The 18,515-nt window shown below is 46.1% G+C and overlaps 1 protein-coding gene across 7 annotated transcripts in view; it reads right to left on the bottom strand.

Moving 5' to 3' along the window:
* Nucleotides 1-15,458, bottom strand: part of USP4 (ubiquitin specific peptidase 4) — a 39,741-nt gene extending 24,283 nt beyond the window's left edge. For 3 of the 7 annotated variants that reach the window (XR_009732630.1, XR_009732631.1, XM_061397565.1), the window contains exons 1-6: nucleotides 15,274-15,449; nucleotides 13,373-13,500; nucleotides 9,163-9,293; nucleotides 7,678-7,804; nucleotides 6,938-7,083; nucleotides 6,746-6,807 (exon numbers count right to left, since the gene is read on the bottom strand). Coding sequence is in view for 5 of the 7 variants with exons in the window: in XM_061397565.1 (XP_061253549.1) it covers nucleotides 6,746-6,807; nucleotides 6,938-7,083; nucleotides 7,678-7,804; nucleotides 9,163-9,293; nucleotides 13,373-13,500; nucleotides 15,274-15,374 (695 nt within the window). In the remaining 2 variants the exon portion in view is untranslated. Of the gene's footprint in view, nucleotides 1-6,745; nucleotides 6,808-6,937; nucleotides 7,084-7,677; nucleotides 7,805-9,162; nucleotides 9,294-13,372; nucleotides 13,501-13,814; nucleotides 13,939-15,273 lie in introns of those variants that run through there. The other 4 variants (XM_061397561.1, XM_061397564.1, XM_061397562.1 and 1 more) reach the window with 4 other exon arrangements.
* Nucleotides 15,459-18,515: the final 3,057 nt, after the last annotated feature.

The following is an 18,515-nucleotide window of genomic DNA, read 5'->3' as shown; positions in this document are numbered from 1 at the left end:
AGACAAAAAAATTGCGACCGGATCTACAGAAAACCTTGGCAGAACAGAGAGGTTGGAGTAATCCACAGAAAAGGGAAAAAAAATAATTGCAGATGCTCACAATTAATCAGGTGGCTTTAACTGGTGAAAAAAAAGCTGAATGGAAACAATTTCATTATGCTTTCCTCTTGCCAGGATACATGGAAAATTGATTTTATGAGTGGGTTGTTTTTTTAAAAGAAAAACAGTGATTAAGCCAATCACTGACATTCCCTGGATGATATATTGACTTGACATACTTTTCACATTCCCTCAATTTCATCCTACATCTTCTCTGACAGACAACACGTTACTGAACATTATTTTTAAAAAAAATTCGATTTGTCTTTTGAATAAGCTGAACGCATCTATAGGTATTCTAATTACCGTTATAGCTGGACCTAATTCAGTCTATGTTTTTTAATTACCATACTTTGCCGTTGTTTTTTCCCCTCATTCTTGCCTTCCATCTCAATTTCCCTTTTAGATGACAGTTTCCTAGCTGCATCCTATGGCGCTGTGATTTAGAAGAGGAAATACATGCTTTGGTTTGGTGCAAGGTTCTTGGTACACAGCTTCTGAAATTGTTGCAATGTCTCAAGTGGTAAGAGGAATGGGAACATCTTTCGTTACATTTTGGTCTTCTATCTTTGGCTCCTGAAATTGCTCCAAAGTGATAAAGGTGAAAAGTGTCTGTTGTTCCTCCGGACACAGATCTTTCACCCACATCTCAATTCATGCATATGACTTTTGGAAAGTTCCAAAGGATTGGTGGGGGTGGGGGGCGGCTTGCTGCTGGCCAGGGGAATCAACCTTGTGATGAGAAGGTTGGCTCTTTTGCCCTTAGCCCCCCACACCCACCTCTGGAGAGGGGAGAAGGGCTGGGGATTGAGTTCTGCCACCAATGGCCAAGCAGTTGAATCAATTCTGCCTGCTTACTGAAGCATCCACAAAAACCCCTGAAGTATGAGTTTTGCTGAGCCTCCAGGTTGGTGAACACACGGAGGTGCTAAAAGGGTGACTGCCTGGAGAAGGCACACAAGCACCTCACTCTTCTCCTGCATCCTGGCTATCCATCTCTACCACTTCACTGTTCCAGAGTTATACTTTTCCATAATAAAGTGGTCAAATAGCAAGCTACCTGAGTTCTGTAAACTGTTATAGCAAAGTATCAAGCCCGAGAAGAGGGTTGTGGGAACTTCTGATTTACAGCCAGTGGGTCATCAGAAGCACAGGTTAACACCCTGGCTTTGGGAGTGGCATCTGTAGGGGAGGCAACCTGGTGGGACTGAGCCCTGAGCCTGTGGGGTCTGATGCCATCTCCAGATGAACAGCTGCAGAACTGAGTTAAATTGCAGGACACTCAGCTGGTTTCAGAGAATTGATTAGCATGAGGGAAAACCCTCACATACTGGGTGGCTAGAAGTACTAGTAGAATAAAGTTGTTGTTTTGGTTTTTTTCACCTCCCAATAGCTATTCTTCCATTCTTCTTTAGTTTCTAAATTCCGAGTTTTAGCTAGACCCCTTGCAACTGCTGAAAGGCATTTCCCAGCCTCCTTTGAAGCCAAGTGTGGTCACAGAATTTGCCAGAGAGGTATAAAGGGCCATCTTCTATGTGATTTCTGAGAAATATCCTTACAAGGGAGGGGCACGCCCTTTCTCCTGATTCCTCCTCAGCTACCTGAATGCACATGTGATCGGTTCAACTACAGCGGTCACCCTGGACCCTGAGGTGACCACCTTGGGAGCTGAGCCCACACAAAGCAGTCACATGGCAGAGCAGCCGGGTTTCTAACAGCAGCAGTACTGCACTGTCCTCCTCAGAGATTCTTTTTGGAAAGATGTGTGTGTACCCTACTTAACAGACTAATTTTCAGGTCTTTCTTCACTGCTAGCAAACCTTTCCTAATCAATACAACATGTTAAATAAAAGACATAAATTCTACTTTTGTACTTCTGGTAGTTATTCCATTAACTTATTAGGATCTGTTAACTATTTTTCTCTTTCCCCATCAATTACTTCAACTTACTAACTACATTTCCATCTCTCTTTACTGCCTCCTCTCCTCACCTGTCTTCCATGTCAGGATTATTCGGTATTTACTTCTGGATTGTTATTGATGCAGGCTTTCTTAAACCTTTCTTCTTAACTATTACTAAACTTTTTATTGAAGTGTTACATACAGAAATATATAAATCATGAGAGTACAAAAGTGAAGACTTTCTTGGGAATTCCCTGGTGATCCAGTGGTGAGGACTTGGTGTTTTCACTGCTGAGGCCCGGTCTGATTCCTGGTTGGGGAATGAAAATCCCACAAGCCATCAGTATGGCCAAAAAAAACCCCTCAAAAGACATTCTTATCAAATGATGGCAAAAATGTTAATTACTCAGTCATGTCCAACTCTTTGCAACCCCATGGACTGTACAGCCTGCCAGGCTCCTCTGTCCATGGAATTCTCCAGGCAAGCATACTGGAGCCAGTAGCAATGACCTCCTCCAGGGGATCTTCCTGACCCAGGGACTGAACCCGAGTCTCCTGCACTGCAGGCAGATTCTTTACTGTCTGAGCCACCAGGGAAGCCATGCACCTATATAATCACTACTGCACTCTCCCCCAGACCAAGAAGCAGGACAGCACTACCTCCCACGTGTCCTCCTCACGCTCCCTGCAGTCACAATTCTTTCCAAAGCTAACCTCCATGGTGACCTTGAGACGCACAGATCGGTTGTGCCTGTTCTTAAGCTTAGTATCAGGGACTCATACAGTAGGCCATGTTTTGGGTCTGGCCTCTCTCATTCAGCATCACTGATGAGCCTCAAGGCTGTCATGGCCGGAGAGAATTCTGTCACATGCACACACCACAATTCATTCTATTTTGGGTGGCTATTTGGGTTAGCTCCAGTTTGTGACTATGACAAGCTGTGCTGTCATGAACATCTTTGAACGTATCTTTAAGTGAATGTGAGATGTATTTCTGTTGGTTGTAAGCCTAGGAGAGGCTCGCTGGGCTGTAGATGCACACAATTATTCATTCAGTGCTTGCTGCTAAATCTTCTAAACTTGCTATACCACTTTATACACCCCACCAGCAGGGTCCAACACCTCAACCACACTTGCTACTACCCGCCGTTTTCATTTAGCCACGCTGGGGATGTGCAGAGGTGCCGCATTATGGCTTGAATTCACCATTTCTGGATGCTTGCCAAGGCTGAACGCCTCTCCGCATGCTCACGAGCCACAGGGATAACTTCTTTCTTCAAGTCACTGTTACAGGTTTTCTTGTCCCTTTTTCTAAAAGGGGTGTCTGACTTTTTCTCACTGACCTAAAGGGGTTTCTCTGAAATTCTAGGTATAAACAATCTGTCAGACATACGCACTGCAAATACCTGTCTCACTCTGCGGCTTGCCTTTTTACTCTACCATGAACAGTTCTTAATTTAAATCATCCAACTCGATTTCCTCCTCTACAGTTTGTGGTGCTGTGTCTTGTTTAAGCAATCTTTGTTTCTCCCGAAGTCCTTGCTTTCCAGTCAAGAGCACACTTTACTAGCTGCACGCCAGTAGATCTGTATGCTGGATTTTACTGCCTGCTCCCTACCGCCACTTCTCCCAAGAGGTTTCCAAGAGGACCTCTGTGTAGAAAACCTTCCAAGGTCATCTTCAGCCAGAGAAAAAATTTACTTTATCCTCACATTTAGATAATAGTGTAGTAGCTTGTAAATTCTAGTTTTAAAGTTATCCTACTTAAACATGAGTTTGAGCAAGCTCCAGGAGATGGTGAAGGACGGGGAAGCCTGTCGTGCTGCAGTCCATGGGGTCACAGTCATACGTGACAGCGACTGAATGACAACAACTTTGATACTGAAAAAGTATTCCTTAGGTCCACAGATGCCACTGGGAAATTTGATATCAATCTGCTTCTCACTCATGACTTTCTCTTTCAAACAGATTTGACATTTTTGCTACATCTCTGTTGTTACATTTCAATCGAACCTGTCTTGGTGTGGGCTTTCTTTTATCTGTCCCGTTTAGCACTCTTTACATTGAAGATGTTTCCTCTTTCGTGATTATGAAAAACTCATGGCCGCTCCTTCTAACGTTTTCTTTCCCTTGCCCATCATTTCCTCTCTGCTCCTGAAATTCCTATTATCTGGACATGGGCAGTTCTACTCCCAGCCTCCATAGTATGCTTTTTTTTTTTTAATTTACGTTTGATTCATTTACAATGTAGTGCCAGCATTTTTCTATTATCTTCTACCTCCTTATCCCCTAGAATTCTTCAACCTGAGCTTTCGACTTCTACCTTCAGTCTTCAGCTACATTCCTTCTGCAACTCAACCCCGCCCTGAATTCTTTGTTCCCATGTTACTTCTCTCCTTGTTTCTGTTTCATATACCCATTTCCTCTTTTTCATGAGGATTTTCAGCATTGACTGCATTCTCCTAAGCAGCTGGGGCTGTGAATTCTGCTCCAACTAGCACTGCCTGTCAATCTATCACTTTCCTTCTATTCTGACTCTGGTTGTCAGCTTCACACTGTGGCTCCCTGTCAGCCTTTGGCCAGGTGAGATCCACCCGTTCTCACTTACCACAGCCCTCCAAGGGGCTCCCAGAGGCAGAGGTGGAATCCAGCATCCCACACGGCTCACCTCAGTCCTGTCACTCCTCTGAGCCCAGCCACAACGAACTCCTGCTGCTCTTCAACCAGGCCCACTCGGCCCCAGGTCTCTGCAGCTGCTGTCACCTCGGCCTCACAAAACTGTCTGCTCAGGAAGCACCCACGCCCTGCTGTTTCCCTTGCCTCCTTCATGACCCTGTTCAAATGGCACCTCAGCGGGGCCTCATTATCATCCCGTTTATGCCCAAAGCCTTAGCACTTGCTCATTTATCTTCCTTGATTTTTTCCCCAGAGTACTTGTAAATCTACAAACATGTGTCTTTCTTATTTTCTGCTCCTTGAGGACAGAAATTTTGTTCCCTTTATTGCTGCATCCCCGGCACCTAGAACAGTGCCTGACACTACTGGGGGAGCAGTAAGGTGAGCTATGCCTTAGGAATTCTGCTCTGAGCTCATTCAGGACTGGACACCCTCTACCAGGAGACTCTAACGTTAGGGGTGTCTCAGTGAGGCAGTGCTCTTTTCCAAAAGTGGTTTCCCTTCCCTGGAACCTCTTAGGTCTGAGGCTCTGGAAGGAGTAGGGAGACACAACAGGAGGAAGAGAAAAAGACCCAGTAACTGCCAACAGTCTGCCTTGGCCCGTACACTTGGGCTCTTTCACTCCAAGCTGTCAGCCCTACCTCAGAGACTAGAATCCAAGTACCTTCTGTCTCCTAAGGAGGTTGTCTCAGTTTTTATGTTATTTTCTCTTAGTTCTGTGGCATTTCCAGTTCCAAGAAGGGAGTGAGAAGGCTGCTGGGCTACTGTTACCTGTTTCTTAGGCTGCTGTCACAAATCACCACAAACTTAGTAGCTTAAACAACACAAGTTTATTATCTTATGGTTTTGGAGGTCCGAAGGTCAAAATGATTGTCACCGAGCTAACTCAAGGTATGGGCAGAGCTATGTTCCCTGGTGAAGGCTCTAGGGACTTCCAGAGGCTGCCCAGCTTCCCTGGCTCACGGCCAGTCGACTCTGTCTCACATTTCATTGCTCTGACTCTGCCTCCACCTTCACATCTGACTCTTCTCTGTCTCCCTCTTCTGTTTATAAGGACCTTGTGATTATGCTGGGCCTACCCAGATAATCCAGGATCATCTCCCATCTCAAGATCCTTAATCACATCTGCAAAGTCCCTCCTGCCAGGAACCTAACACATTCATAGGTTCTGGGGATTAGGACATGGACTTCGTCAGGTGGGGGAGGAACACAATCACTATTCTGCATGACACAGCTATTCCGTCATCTTTTCAGGAATTGGGGATCAGAGTTTCTTACACTGAAGTCCATGGCTAAGCTTTAGCGGGGGGTCTATAAAACCCTTGAGATTGTTGGCAAAATGCTGCCTCTTCCTGTGTTTCTCAAGAGAGACCTCACAGCTTTTGTAAATTTCATAGAAGAGCTATGAACCCATTACCACAAAACACTCACTGTCCAAAATCTGACTGAGGAAGACAGCAAAGACCAGCATCCTCCCAATAACTACTGGAATACAGACACGATTCCCCAATCTTACACTGTATGAAAAATCCACCACTCCTTTCTGTCCCCTTCTCAGAACATGCATTAACTCCACACCACACAAGAACGTCTCCTGAAGACAGGGGTGCCTGGAGTCCCAGTTTAGTACTAGAGTAATTCCCCCAGGAAGTGACAGGGCAACTATCAGAAACACTCCCTGGGGTAAAGAGTGGGATGGAATGGAACTATTACCTTTAAGTAGTTAAGACCCTATGTCTGAGCCCTCTCTTCCTCCATCAAAGCCCCTGCCTATAGGTGGAAAAAATAAATGCCCTTGACAGAAACAAAGCCACATCTTGGCAGGGCAGCATCCCCAGATCCCGGCCCCTCCTCTTCCCCATCTCCTCCTCAAAAGCAGAGGCTCAGTGCCTGGTTGACAAGTCTGACAGCTTTCCCTGGGATGGCTGCCCAGCATGCTGGTTACCAAAGGCCAGGATTACAGACTTTGGATACAAAAGCAAATGTTTTCCATCTGGTTTAAATGTTTTTCTTTGGCGTCTCTCTTATACCCGTGTGCCCGGCCACAAGAGAGAACAAGTTCACTTACTTTGATTGCTGGGTCTGCCTTGGCCATGTGCCATCTTCATTTTGGGGCTCAATTACTAGCACCTGAGTGAAAGAGGAAACCATATTAGGAACGTGCAAACCATCTCACTTGCTGACATGCTCAGGACCAAAAAGGTATCTGTCCACACATCCTGGTGGAGCTGTCTGAGGGGGCACGCCTGGGCCCTCCTACCTGACCCTGGTACAGCCCGGCATCCTGCACAGTGTTGTCCAGCTTGCTCAGCTGCTCGTAGGTGTTGCTCATGTATTTGTTCCACAGCCGTGTCTCACGCTCTGCAGGGATGTTGAAGAGCTTCCTCATCTCCTTCTCGATGGTTGCTGGGGACAGGGAGACACATCACTCTGGGCTTTCTCCCGGTGCAAGGACAACAGCCGCCACAGCAAGCTGAGGCTCATCTTCCGTCCTTTTGGACGGTCATGGGATGCTCAGGATCAAAAGATCTGACTGACCTCAGCCCCTTGGTGACTCCTAAGGCCAAACATCTTGCATGGGGCGTCTTTTATACTCAAATACCCAAAGACAGCCCCTAGGCTTCTCATTATTCGATGATGTGGGTCCCCGTTTACAACACAAAAGCAACATGGTATAGTTAGAAAACGAACCTCTGGAACTAAGACAGATTTGGTTTCAAATACTAGGTCTGCCATTTTCTCACTGAGATTTCTTCACCTTTATTACCATACCATACGTTAAGTAAGCAGAGAACATGTGCAGTGCTTCTTACAATATGATTGCCAGGCTTAGCTGTCCACAAGAGAGCCCTGGAAAGCAGGCGCCCAGGTCAGGACAGGTAACCATAATCCGAGACTACCTGGGTAACAAGTCTAAAGAGGGCGCCCCACCTGCCCACTCATTAGCCACCATGCCCTGCACACTCACTAGCTTCCTGGAATGCCAGCCAGGGGACTCACCGATGGTGTCTGCCTTGCTGAAATGGCAGCTCAGCACGTTGGTGGGGTCACTGTTCTCACAAAGCTTCAGTTCCAGCAAATATACCTCCACCTTGCAGTGCTTGACAAACAGGCCATGTTCTACCACCTGCAAACGAGAGCGCGGGTGAAGGAGCGCTGGCCCCACACCGGACAGTCTGGGGAAGCAATATGGCTCATCAGTGACAAAAGGCAGAGTATATACGACAACGAGTGTGAGCTTTAAAGTCACCAGCGTGTGTCTCAGGAGTTTAAAAATCTTATTTCCACTGGCCCCAGATAGATGAGGTGCCTAAGAAGAAATATTTTCAGTGAGCCCAGACTCTTGCATATTCCCATACAGAAAAGCACTAAATTCCTTCACTTGAGATTATGTGGTTTTCCTTTACTTAACAATAATCTTTCAATGTTCAGACTACCTGCCCTTTGTTGCAAAACTTCTCCATAACCTGGCTCCCCAAGCCTCGCCTCTTCAGAGCAAGTCTCTCAGGGTCACTTGAGATACTGTCTCCTGGGGGCTTGAAGTTCTAAAAATTTCCACCAAATAAAACATAACTCTCAAAGGAAAAAAAAAATCTTATTTCCACTCATTAGGACCAACCAAGAGCATCGTAATGGAACCAGAACTAGCAACAAGAGGGCACAACAGGAAAGTCACTGTTCATCTCTAAGTGGAGATCGTGATGATTCCCCTTGCAGGGTCTGTGGAATCAGGGCCTGGAGAACACAGTTAAATCCTTCGGCAGTATGCTCACCACACAGCAGGACTGTCGGCATTAGGGGACACCTGTGAAAGCTGGCCTGCCCCTCACCATTTGATTCCTAACCCCTCTCAGAGTCCCAGGTTTCAGGTTGGAGAAAGAACGTATTCCAGCCCTGAAGAGTGACACTTAGAAGCTTGACCTCAGCACTGCAGCCCTTCCCTGCTCTGCTAAGAAGGGAAACTGCACACCATGCAGAGTGAGAAACACACCCAGTGCCTACTCCTCCACCAGAGGAGATGTCCCCCACGATGGGACAAGCAAACAACTGTGGCAGTCAGGGTGGTGGTATTCTTGTGAGTTCTGGCCACCAGAGGGGTTGACAAGCTGGGTTTCTCTCCCAGGGCCTGCCTTCCCTTAGATATTGTTCTTTTCTCGGCTATTAACACCTGTTTTCCGAGGTACTCAACAATGTGATCAGAGATTCCTAACTACAGGGGGAAGAGCAGTATCAGAAAAGTTAAGTTAAACAAGAAGCAGCACATTACTATGTGTCCATATGCCAAGTGAACTTTCCCTCAAAGAAGCTTCCAGAATGCGATCTCACTGTACTTCTAGACATATCCCAAGCCACTGGGCAGCTGTGATGTTTGGAGGCCTCCATTCAACAGCTTAGGAACGTCTGTACCCCAGGAAAGCAAAAGCAGTCAGTGCCAGGGAGCACTCACGGACACTGACCAGCGGGTGGGACAATGCAGGTACTCACTTTTCTGACAATGGGCTGCTGGCCTTCTACGCAGCCATACCAGTTTAGTAACTTATTCCAGGCCTCTGCTGGGACCAAAACATAGTCCAATTCATCAATTAAATGTTCCTTTAAGGTCTGACTCTCAGGATCTGAAAAAGGAAAACAGCACATAGCTCACTGCTCTTCTCCCCAGAAATGCCTGTTTTACATGATTTTCATCTACTTTTCAGAAACAAGAAAAGTATTTATGGGAACAAGTACAAAACTCCAAAATTCTGTCACTGGCTATAACATAGAGCAGACCTGGATGATTATCTTTAGCTGTGATTTCTGAGCAGTTTGTGAGGAACTTGTATTTCTTCCAAAATTGGAGGGAGAAGGAAAGAAAGAAGAGAAAAACACCGATTTACATTTTCAAAGTGCGTCCAGCTCCACAATTAAAAATGTTTTATTATGAATATTTAACAATATTCTGCTGAATGAAACTGCATTGAAATCAGATATCACCTTTCTTTGAAAGATTTACTAAGCAAGCAAATGAAAACATCACTGAAGTTAAATTTATTTTTACCAAGAGTCATTTACCATTCTTAGTGTCCAAAACTCCAAGACAAAAACTCAGCTGGACACTAGCCATACAGAGAGAGAATTTCTTTAACATGTGAAGCATCCATCTTACACCCCCACATGGAGGCAACTGGGATTCAGAAAAGGACATCCATGGACTTCCTTGGTGGTACACTGCATAGGAATCTGCCTGCCAATGCAGGGGACACGGGTTCCATCCCTGGTCCTGGAAGATTCCACATGCCACCAAGCAACTAAAACCCTCGAGCCACAGTTACTGAGCCTGCGTGCTACAACTACTGAAGCCCAGGTGCCTAGAGCCTGTGCTCTGCAACAAGAGAAGCGACTGCAATGAAAAGCCGGTGCACCACAACAAAGAGTAGTCTCTGCTCACTGCAATGAGAGAAAGCCCATGTGCAGCCAAGAGGACCCAGCACAACCAAAAAAGAAAGAAAAGGACATGCATGGTTTGAAATACACTCTCTTAAGGGAAGCCCACAGGACTGGATCAAGGGAAGACTGACCACCTCCCACCCAGGGAGCGCCCCTGCTAAGCCTGTGCACATCAGCACCCACTCCTGCAACAGTGCCACTATTCTCTCCCAGACAAGCGAAGCCACACAGCCAGGGGAGCACAGTGCCCACAATGGTGTAACAAAGGCAGGCAATGTTAAAAATAAAAGCCAAAAGCAGCACTCACAAGATGACCAGGGCTTCCTATCTGGTTCACCTTTGCCTCTGTCATTTCCAAGGAAAAAGGAAAGACACTAAATAGCCTTGGAGAACAGGAATCCCAAAGTGAGAAGGATGCATGGATAAACAAAATGCCGTGTATAAGCACAGTGGTGTATCATTTAACCTTTAAAAAGAAAGAAATTCTGACAGGCCATAATATGGATAAACCTTGAGGACCTTATGCTGAATGCAAAAAGCTGGTCAGAGACAGACAAATACTGTATGACTCCACTTATACTAGGAATCAAGAGTAATCAGAGACAAAAAGTACAATGATGGCTGCCAGGGTCTGGGAGAAAGGAGACTGGAACTACTGTCTAATGGGTATGGAGATTCAGTTGCTGCTATTTTGACATTTGTATTTATTTCTTTAGGACATGCTGGGTCTTCACTGTGGTGTGCGGGCTCTCGCTACTCCATGCGTGCTTGGTTGTGGCATGTGGGATCTAGTTCCCTGGCCAGGGATTGCACCCAGACCCCTTGCTTTGGGAACGCAGAGTCTTAGGCACTGAACCACCAGGGAAGTTGTGAGATTCAGTTTTACAAAATAAAAAAGTTCTGGAGATTGGCTTCACACCAATGTAAATATACTTTATACTACTCAACACTTAAAAATATTTAGATAGTACAACTTTCCTGATGGTCTGGTGATTGAGACTCTGCACTTACACTGCAGGGAGCACAGATTCAACTCCTGGTCAAGGAACTAAGTCCCCATATGTCACAAGGCAAGGCCAAAATAACAGTAAGAATAAAATAAATTTAGATGGTAAGTTTTATGTGTATTTCACCATAATTTAAAAGGGAAAAAAAAAGTGGCTCCTCACTGATGAGCCAACTGTTTTCCACAGCAGCTCTGGCACAATTATTCACACTGACAGATCATACGTTTTCTATTCAGCAACAGAAGGATGATCCAGGAGGAGTACTTGAAACTAAAGCTTCACACCTCAACTCCAAGGTCTTCTCTGATTCGCAAATTAAAACTCACGAACGTTCTTCACCAATCTTACCTGGAGACATATACCTTCTTCATTTCTAACACTAAAACTATGCAGGTCTGGCTACCCATGCTGTGCCCAACAGCAGCCACAGACCTTTAAAGGTGGGAAAGGAGCCAAGAGCTTTTAGCATCATTAACCCCAAGTACATCAGTTCTACAGGGCTTTCTCCTCTGAGGCTCAGTGACGATTTTCTCAAACATGTCATTCTTATGACACTCAAGGCAAACACAGGAACTTAACTGGAATTTTCAATACAGTTCATCATTTTTACTTAAAATTGCATCAGCCAAAGGGCACCATAGTAAAAAGCACACAGGGGTTTTGCAATAAGGACTGAGCCTTTGCAAATTTCTTCAACAGAGCAAATAAAGGGGAAAAAACGAGAGCACAACTTGGTCTTGGCATAAGGGTTCCCTCATATATACAGGAGGGGCAGAAGTGGAAAATGAGAGAGGAAATGAGCAGACTGCATTAGTGAGGATATGCCCTACCCACTCCTTCCCACTCCTTCAAGAGCCCCTTCTGTAGAGGCAACTCCCATGACCGTAGGCGGCAGGCAGCCAGACTGGGACTGGCAGGTGACTGAGAGTCCAAGAGCTAAGAGGGCGGCCCTCATTGGCTAGAGATAGGCCATTCCTGCTCTGTCAATGTTCCAGGGTCTGAACGGAATGTACTTCTCGCCTCCCAAGCACACAACAAATGTTTCCAGCCTAATCCAGTGACATCGAATTGAAAGACAACAGAAGAAATGCTTGCCCTCAGCTGAAGGTCATAGCAAATGACTTGAGGGTCCCTCCAGCTCTAGGATTCTCAACACCAATACTATTAAGAGCCTTAAGTGGGATGGGAGGTGGGATGGAGGTTCAAAGGGGAGGGGACATATGTATACTTATGGCTGATTCATGCTGATGTATGGCAGAAACCGATACAATATTATAAAGCAGTATCTTTCAATTAAAAAAATTTTTTTCTAAGCCTTAAGAATTCTCCTTCTCAAATAAAGATGGAAATGAACAAAGTGCAAATACAATACAATGATCCTTTGGGGCAACTTCATGGTATACTTCCACCTACAACAGGAAGAAAAGCCTGTAACATTATTATGTCATTCATATCTCCCAAAAAATAAGGTATACACTGAAGCACTGCTCGTTTTTTTAAAACACCCAGGATGGTGTTAGGTATCTGAATCAAGCCTCATGCACTGTCTGCCTTCCTGCTGCCTTGACTGTGGGCCCAGGCAACAGATCATCTGTCATGCTTGCACGGGAGTCTAAAAGCAAGGCAGAAAAAAGGCCGAGGAAAGGCCAACTGCCGTTTCTATGCATCCAAAGGTGCAAGCCAAGCTCGGCCATGTCACACTTCACTTTTTCAGTCACTTCTTCCATGACGAGCTGGTCTGTGTTTCTAACTCTACTAACTTCCACCTCCCCTCACACTACTTCTCTGACAAACATGGCCACCACAGCAATGCCTGATGAATGTTGTCAGGTCTACAATTTGTCCCACTGCAAAGGTAACAGAAAATTCTGGTTCCTAAATTTCAGATTCCAGATGCAGTTTCAAAATAATATCCTGTTTCCTTCCATTCAATATAGTAATCTCAAATCTCTAGCAGAACTTGAAAAAAAGAAATGATAAAGAGGGACAGGCAGACATTCCTCCAGACATTCCTCACTAGGACATTTCTGCTTTTACTAAAAGGAGTTAATTCAGGAAAAAAGCAGCTTCACTTCTCTGTGAGGGCCTGCAAACACTTCTGCTATAGACCCAAGTCAAGGCCCCTTGTTTCTATCCTCTCACAGTAAGAAAGTCAGGTTCATGATACCTGTGGCAAACAGGTATAAACACAACCTCAGGCCACCATGACCTCAGTTTACCCCAGTGGACATTTCAGTTAGAAAAGCAACAGGGTACTGTACCTGAAAAGAGTCCGGAGTTATCTATCGGGCCAGGATACAGATTATGTTCACCCACATTGTACATATCCCAGCTGTCGAAGCCCACGTACTTCTTCCACTGCTTGAACCACCGGCTGTCAATAAGATACCTAGAGACAGACAAAAAGGGACTGCACCCGAAAACCTGAGGTTGTACATTTCTGCAGCTGCTCCCTACATTTTTTAGGGTCCTTCCACTTGGGGAACAAGCAATCCCTACTAAAAAAACACACTCTCAAGAGCAGGAGCAGGCCAGGCCCTCTTGGGCCTGGAACAGAAAGCCTGGCCCAGGGGATGCACTGACTAAGTGAAACGGCTGTTAAAAGAATAAGTAAAAGGAAGGAAATGGCTAGCTTCAAAAATGCTTGTTTAAAGAAATTCTTTCTATGGGGAAAACCTTATTTGCTAATGACCATGTCATTACTTTCATAATGATCTTTACAGAGGTCCTTGTCCAGGCAGGCAGTTTGGATACACTGCTTTGCTTCATGTGAAGAGCATTAAACCAATTTTCTTTCTAAAAATAAGGTAACAACATAACACACTTCAGTTTTCCTTTGAGGACCAAACGTACGTGTGTGTGTGTGTGTGTGTATATATATTATGTATATATACAGCACGTGCACATATATACATACAGACTTATATAGATATATACACACATATATACATACAATGTCGTGGTGTGTTTATCTTATCAAAAAGCATTATGTTGACCTGGTTATATTTTAAAAGTATCATATGCTGTTTTATTAATACAATTAAGACAGAAGGAGGGGGAAACCTCTGTAGGGGAACAAAGCGTAACAATTACATTGGTGAGTCCTTCAAATTTTATAACCAACACACTTCAGAGGAGACCAGCCAGCTTCCCTGAGGCCACAAGGATCCATAAATATATCCACATCTCTAAAATGCTCTTTTCTCTCCGAACACTTTTACTGTGTGATTTTAGTCTATCTGAAACCTCCTCTGCTTCTGCTGACTATTCTTCACGTGTCACCACGATTCGGGATATCAAGTACTTCTGCCTCCTCTGCCTATCACAGCTTGGCCAGCTCAAGGACACTGTAACGACTGAATTCCTAGTTTCTCTTCCCTGTTCAATTTCTCTGTCACTGTAATACAGCCATTATCACCACCACCATCGTTTCTTAAAAAAGGGTTGCTCAACCACATTCAGTGCAACGCCAAGCCCCAGTTTCTGTTTCCACACAATAATACCACCCAGGAATCTCTTCACTAGCGGAAGTACTGTCCCTGGTACTAGGTAATTTATTAAGAAAAACTTACTCAGACTTGCTCGACTAGGCTCTAGGCTAACCCGCCTCTTTCACTCCCGAAACGCTGCTGCCATTATTTTTAACATTTGCTACCAAAATAACCTGGGACTCTCAGACAATTGTTCAGCTACTGACCTTGACGTCTGTCCAGCAGCTTACAAGTTACAGAGTATCTACTTATCTACACCTCAAGCACCTGAGGGCGAGGGCACCAAATATCGTTATCTTGATCTTAAAAATAAGAAGCCAGGGTCTGTGAAGTGTGAACGCCTTCGCCCAAAATCACAAAGTGAATTCTCAAAGGTAAAGGACTCTCCTCAACCGCAAGGTCCCCGGGAGTACTCCCCTTCTTTCCATCTCGTAGCCCCAGCCTCCGCTGGATACTCCCCCTGGGGCTCCAAGAAGACCGGACGACCCTCAGCTCCACCCACGCTTTCATCCAGTGCTCTCTTCCCTAAGGGGCGGGAGTCCAGCCACTCTCAGAGTCACCAACATCTGCCCTGCCCAGCCTCTAGCCAAGCCGGGCAAGAGGGGCCGGGCCTGAACACCCGAGCGCCGGCCCCTGGCCCAGTGGGGCAGAAAGGCGGGCCCGGCGCTCACCACTGCGCCCCTCGCTGGAGAGTGGTCCTCATCAAGGCCCCGAGCTCGGATTTCTGGGTCTCCGCATCCGGTCGCTCACGGTACCCTCCGCCTTCCGCCATCTCGTCCGCGGCCCCAGCCCAGCCGGCCCGGACATCCGCCTCGCGCACAGCGTGCTGTGGACCGCGCCCACGCGCGCACGCACGCACTCACGTGCGCGCACGCAAGCCTCTCCTCTTGCGGCGGCCGGGGCCGCCGGCCCGCCCCTTGCTTTCCCCCACCCCTAACGGCGCACCACCACAACCCCCACCCGGCCCGGACTCCTCCGCGCGTGCGCAGTGGAGCCGGGAGCGGGGCCGGAAGAGGAGGCGGGCGTCGGGAAAGAGGTGCAGTGTTCTCAGCCAGGCAGGCGTCGCGGAGCCGGCGCCGTCCGGCACACCTTTCTGAGTCCAGCCCGGCGATCTCGAGGAGTCACACCACAGGCTCCACGACCCTTCGGGTACCTCTTCTGGCCTGCGGGGTTATCCTGGTCTTAAATCAACGCAGCGCCAGGTGCGAGGAGTCCTGAAACTAGATTTTCTTGTTTTCACTCCAGCCATTCCGCTTTCAGCGGAGACCTCAGGCGAGCCCTTATCTGCCCAAACGTGAACTCCTGATCCCTGTCCGGCAGGCCCTGCGGGAATATTCTCAATCATCTCCGTCTGAACCCCAGAATCACTTGGCCCAGGCCGAATTCCACAAGCCCTCCAATGAGCTACCTACTTTATCGGGCAGGCAAGCAGCCACAGGGGGGCGATAGCAACGGGGGTGGGAGGAGCGGTCAAGGTATATTCTCCACATCAGGTACCCAGGCTGCTGCTTTGTTGTTGCAACAAAGTACAATAGCCTGAACACGTTATGGCTCCCACTCGACCGTGCCTACAAGAAACACAGCCCTCCTTCTGGAGGGCTAGACTATATGTGTCTAGCACCTCCTGCCCTCAGAAAAATTAGACAAATATGACTCAGTACCTGCCTTTATCCAGTAATCCCTTTTTTTTTTTTTTTAGTTCTGCCAGTTTATTGCTACCAACCCATCACCCTCCACCCTCATGCACACATGCTCAGTCATGTAACCCCATGGACTGCAGCCCGTCAAGCTCCTCTGTCCATGGACTTTTCCAGGCAAGAATACTGCAGTGGGTTGCCATTTCCTTCTCCAGATCCCCATTTTTTTATGCACCAGGGGCCTATTTCGTGGAAGAACTGTTTTCTTGAGGTGGGAGGCGGAGTGTTGGGTGGCCTTGGGGAAGATTCAAGCGCATTACATTTCTTGTGCCCTTTATTGTTTTTACACCAGCTCCACCTCAGACAGTCAGACATTAGATCGCAGAGGAGGAAGACCCCTGCTTTACCCAATCTAATAGAGAAGAGGAGCTATTCCACAAATAAGCACCAAGTCAAGTAGTGTGTGATAAGCACCATTAAAGGGTATAAATCAAAGACTGAGACCCCAAGCTGTGAAACGGAGCCTTTCACTTGAGTACCTTTTGAGTGTGATCTTGAAAGCATAGAAATGATGGTGCATGTTAAAGGGGAGGAGACTAAAGGGGTTAAAGGAAATTTCTGGAACAAGCAGGGAAACTCATAGAGTGAAGATTAGGCCAGTTGAGCTGGACACAGACTACTGAAAGGGCCTGAGATCTCTGGCTAGAAGGGAGGCTGGTCCCATATATCCTACATACAGATATTGTAGGAGGTTTGAGAACAGAGAGAAATAGCTGAGGGTACTTTGCACAGAGGTACAGCCCACAGTAGGTCTGGTACAGCCCAGACCTACTAAGAACCCTTTGGAAAGACGTCTGTGAGGAAAGAGAAAAAACAGGTGCAGAAGAAAGAACTGGCCTGGTGAAGTTGAGGTAGGTCATTTGAACAGAATTACTACTTTTTTTAGGTTGAGTTTTGGCTAATTGAAATTAATATATTAAGCACTATCTGCTAACAGAGGCCCCTTGGCAGCTGGGTAGATAGTGGGGCAAGGTAATTTGGAATTAAAACTGCCTTGAGGGACTTCCTTTGTGATCCCGTGGTTAAGACTTTGAACTCCCAATGTAGGGGGACCGGGTTCAATCCCTAATCAGGGAACTACATGCCACATGCCACAACTCAGACCCATAGCAGCCAAATAAATAAATAATAATTTTAAGAAGTGCCTTGAATAACTACATAGCAGTTAATCCCATGTGCATAAGAGTTACCATCAAATGATGATAATTCTACATCTCGATCTTGACACCCCCAAGTGCCTGTCTGTGGAAATTCTTTTAAATTGTTAAAGTTGTTATCAAACTAGAACCACTGCTTTTAGTCCTATTTATGGAAAATGAAAGCTGGGTTAATGGGCATGACTGAACCTACATTACAGTGTCTGCTTCCCTCTTCCTTTTTTAGCAGTTCCTCCTATACCGTTTATGGCATGGGTCAGATTCTTAAGGAAGTAGGACAAGTCAGCACCACTAGAAAGGGGGACAAAACCTAATTATAAAAATGAAAACTTTGGAAAATCTTTTTTGAGCCTGGATCTCTTCAATGCTATTCAGTAGCTGTAAAAAAAAAAAAAAGTACACTAATTATGAGTAGTTCCTAAAAATTTATGTTCAAATAACCAAGTGTTGTAAGTTAAAATGCAGGGAATAAAGTGACATTTCATAAGCAGAAGATCACCATTATTTCTAAAGTTTTCAAACTTTCATAGTGCGTTTGATTATTACACATTAAAAACAGAACTAGAAACCATGAACATTGGCGTGCATGTTCCTGCTATTGTGGGAGTGACCCGCGGATTTGGGAGGGAAGGAGTTGAGTAATTCAACTCAGGACACACCCTGGCCCCAGGACTGGATTCTCTGTTGGGCCGTTTCCCCTAGGGGAGGGGTATAGGCCTGGTAGGCCCCTCTGTTGGCCCGGTAACCAAACCTCAGAACTGAACAACTCACCCATTGCCATGGGACCTTGGAGCACAACAACAGGAAGGAAAGCAGGAAAGGGAACTAGAGGGAACAGGCCTGACTGACTGGTCACATACCCGCGGTCTTGGATGGGGATGATCTAAGTGAGGGTTTGTAATGTCTGGGTGTGTAAACTTTAAGCTTTATTTGGTTTCAAATCATAAAGTCCTTTCCTTGGCTGGTGCTATGGCTTACTCTAAACCTCCTCCCCAGTCACCCTTGGTCTACACCTGCCGAGCAGTCACAGAGCACGTGTGGCTGTATTCACAAATATTG

The sequence above is a fragment of the Bos javanicus genome, chromosome 22 (assembly GCF_032452875.1).
Source record: "Bos javanicus breed banteng chromosome 22, ARS-OSU_banteng_1.0, whole genome shotgun sequence".
NCBI lineage: Eukaryota > Metazoa > Chordata > Mammalia > Artiodactyla > Bovidae > Bos > Bos javanicus.
Note: the sequence above shows the minus strand (reverse complement) of the source record. Positions and strands in the feature narration are given on the sequence as shown.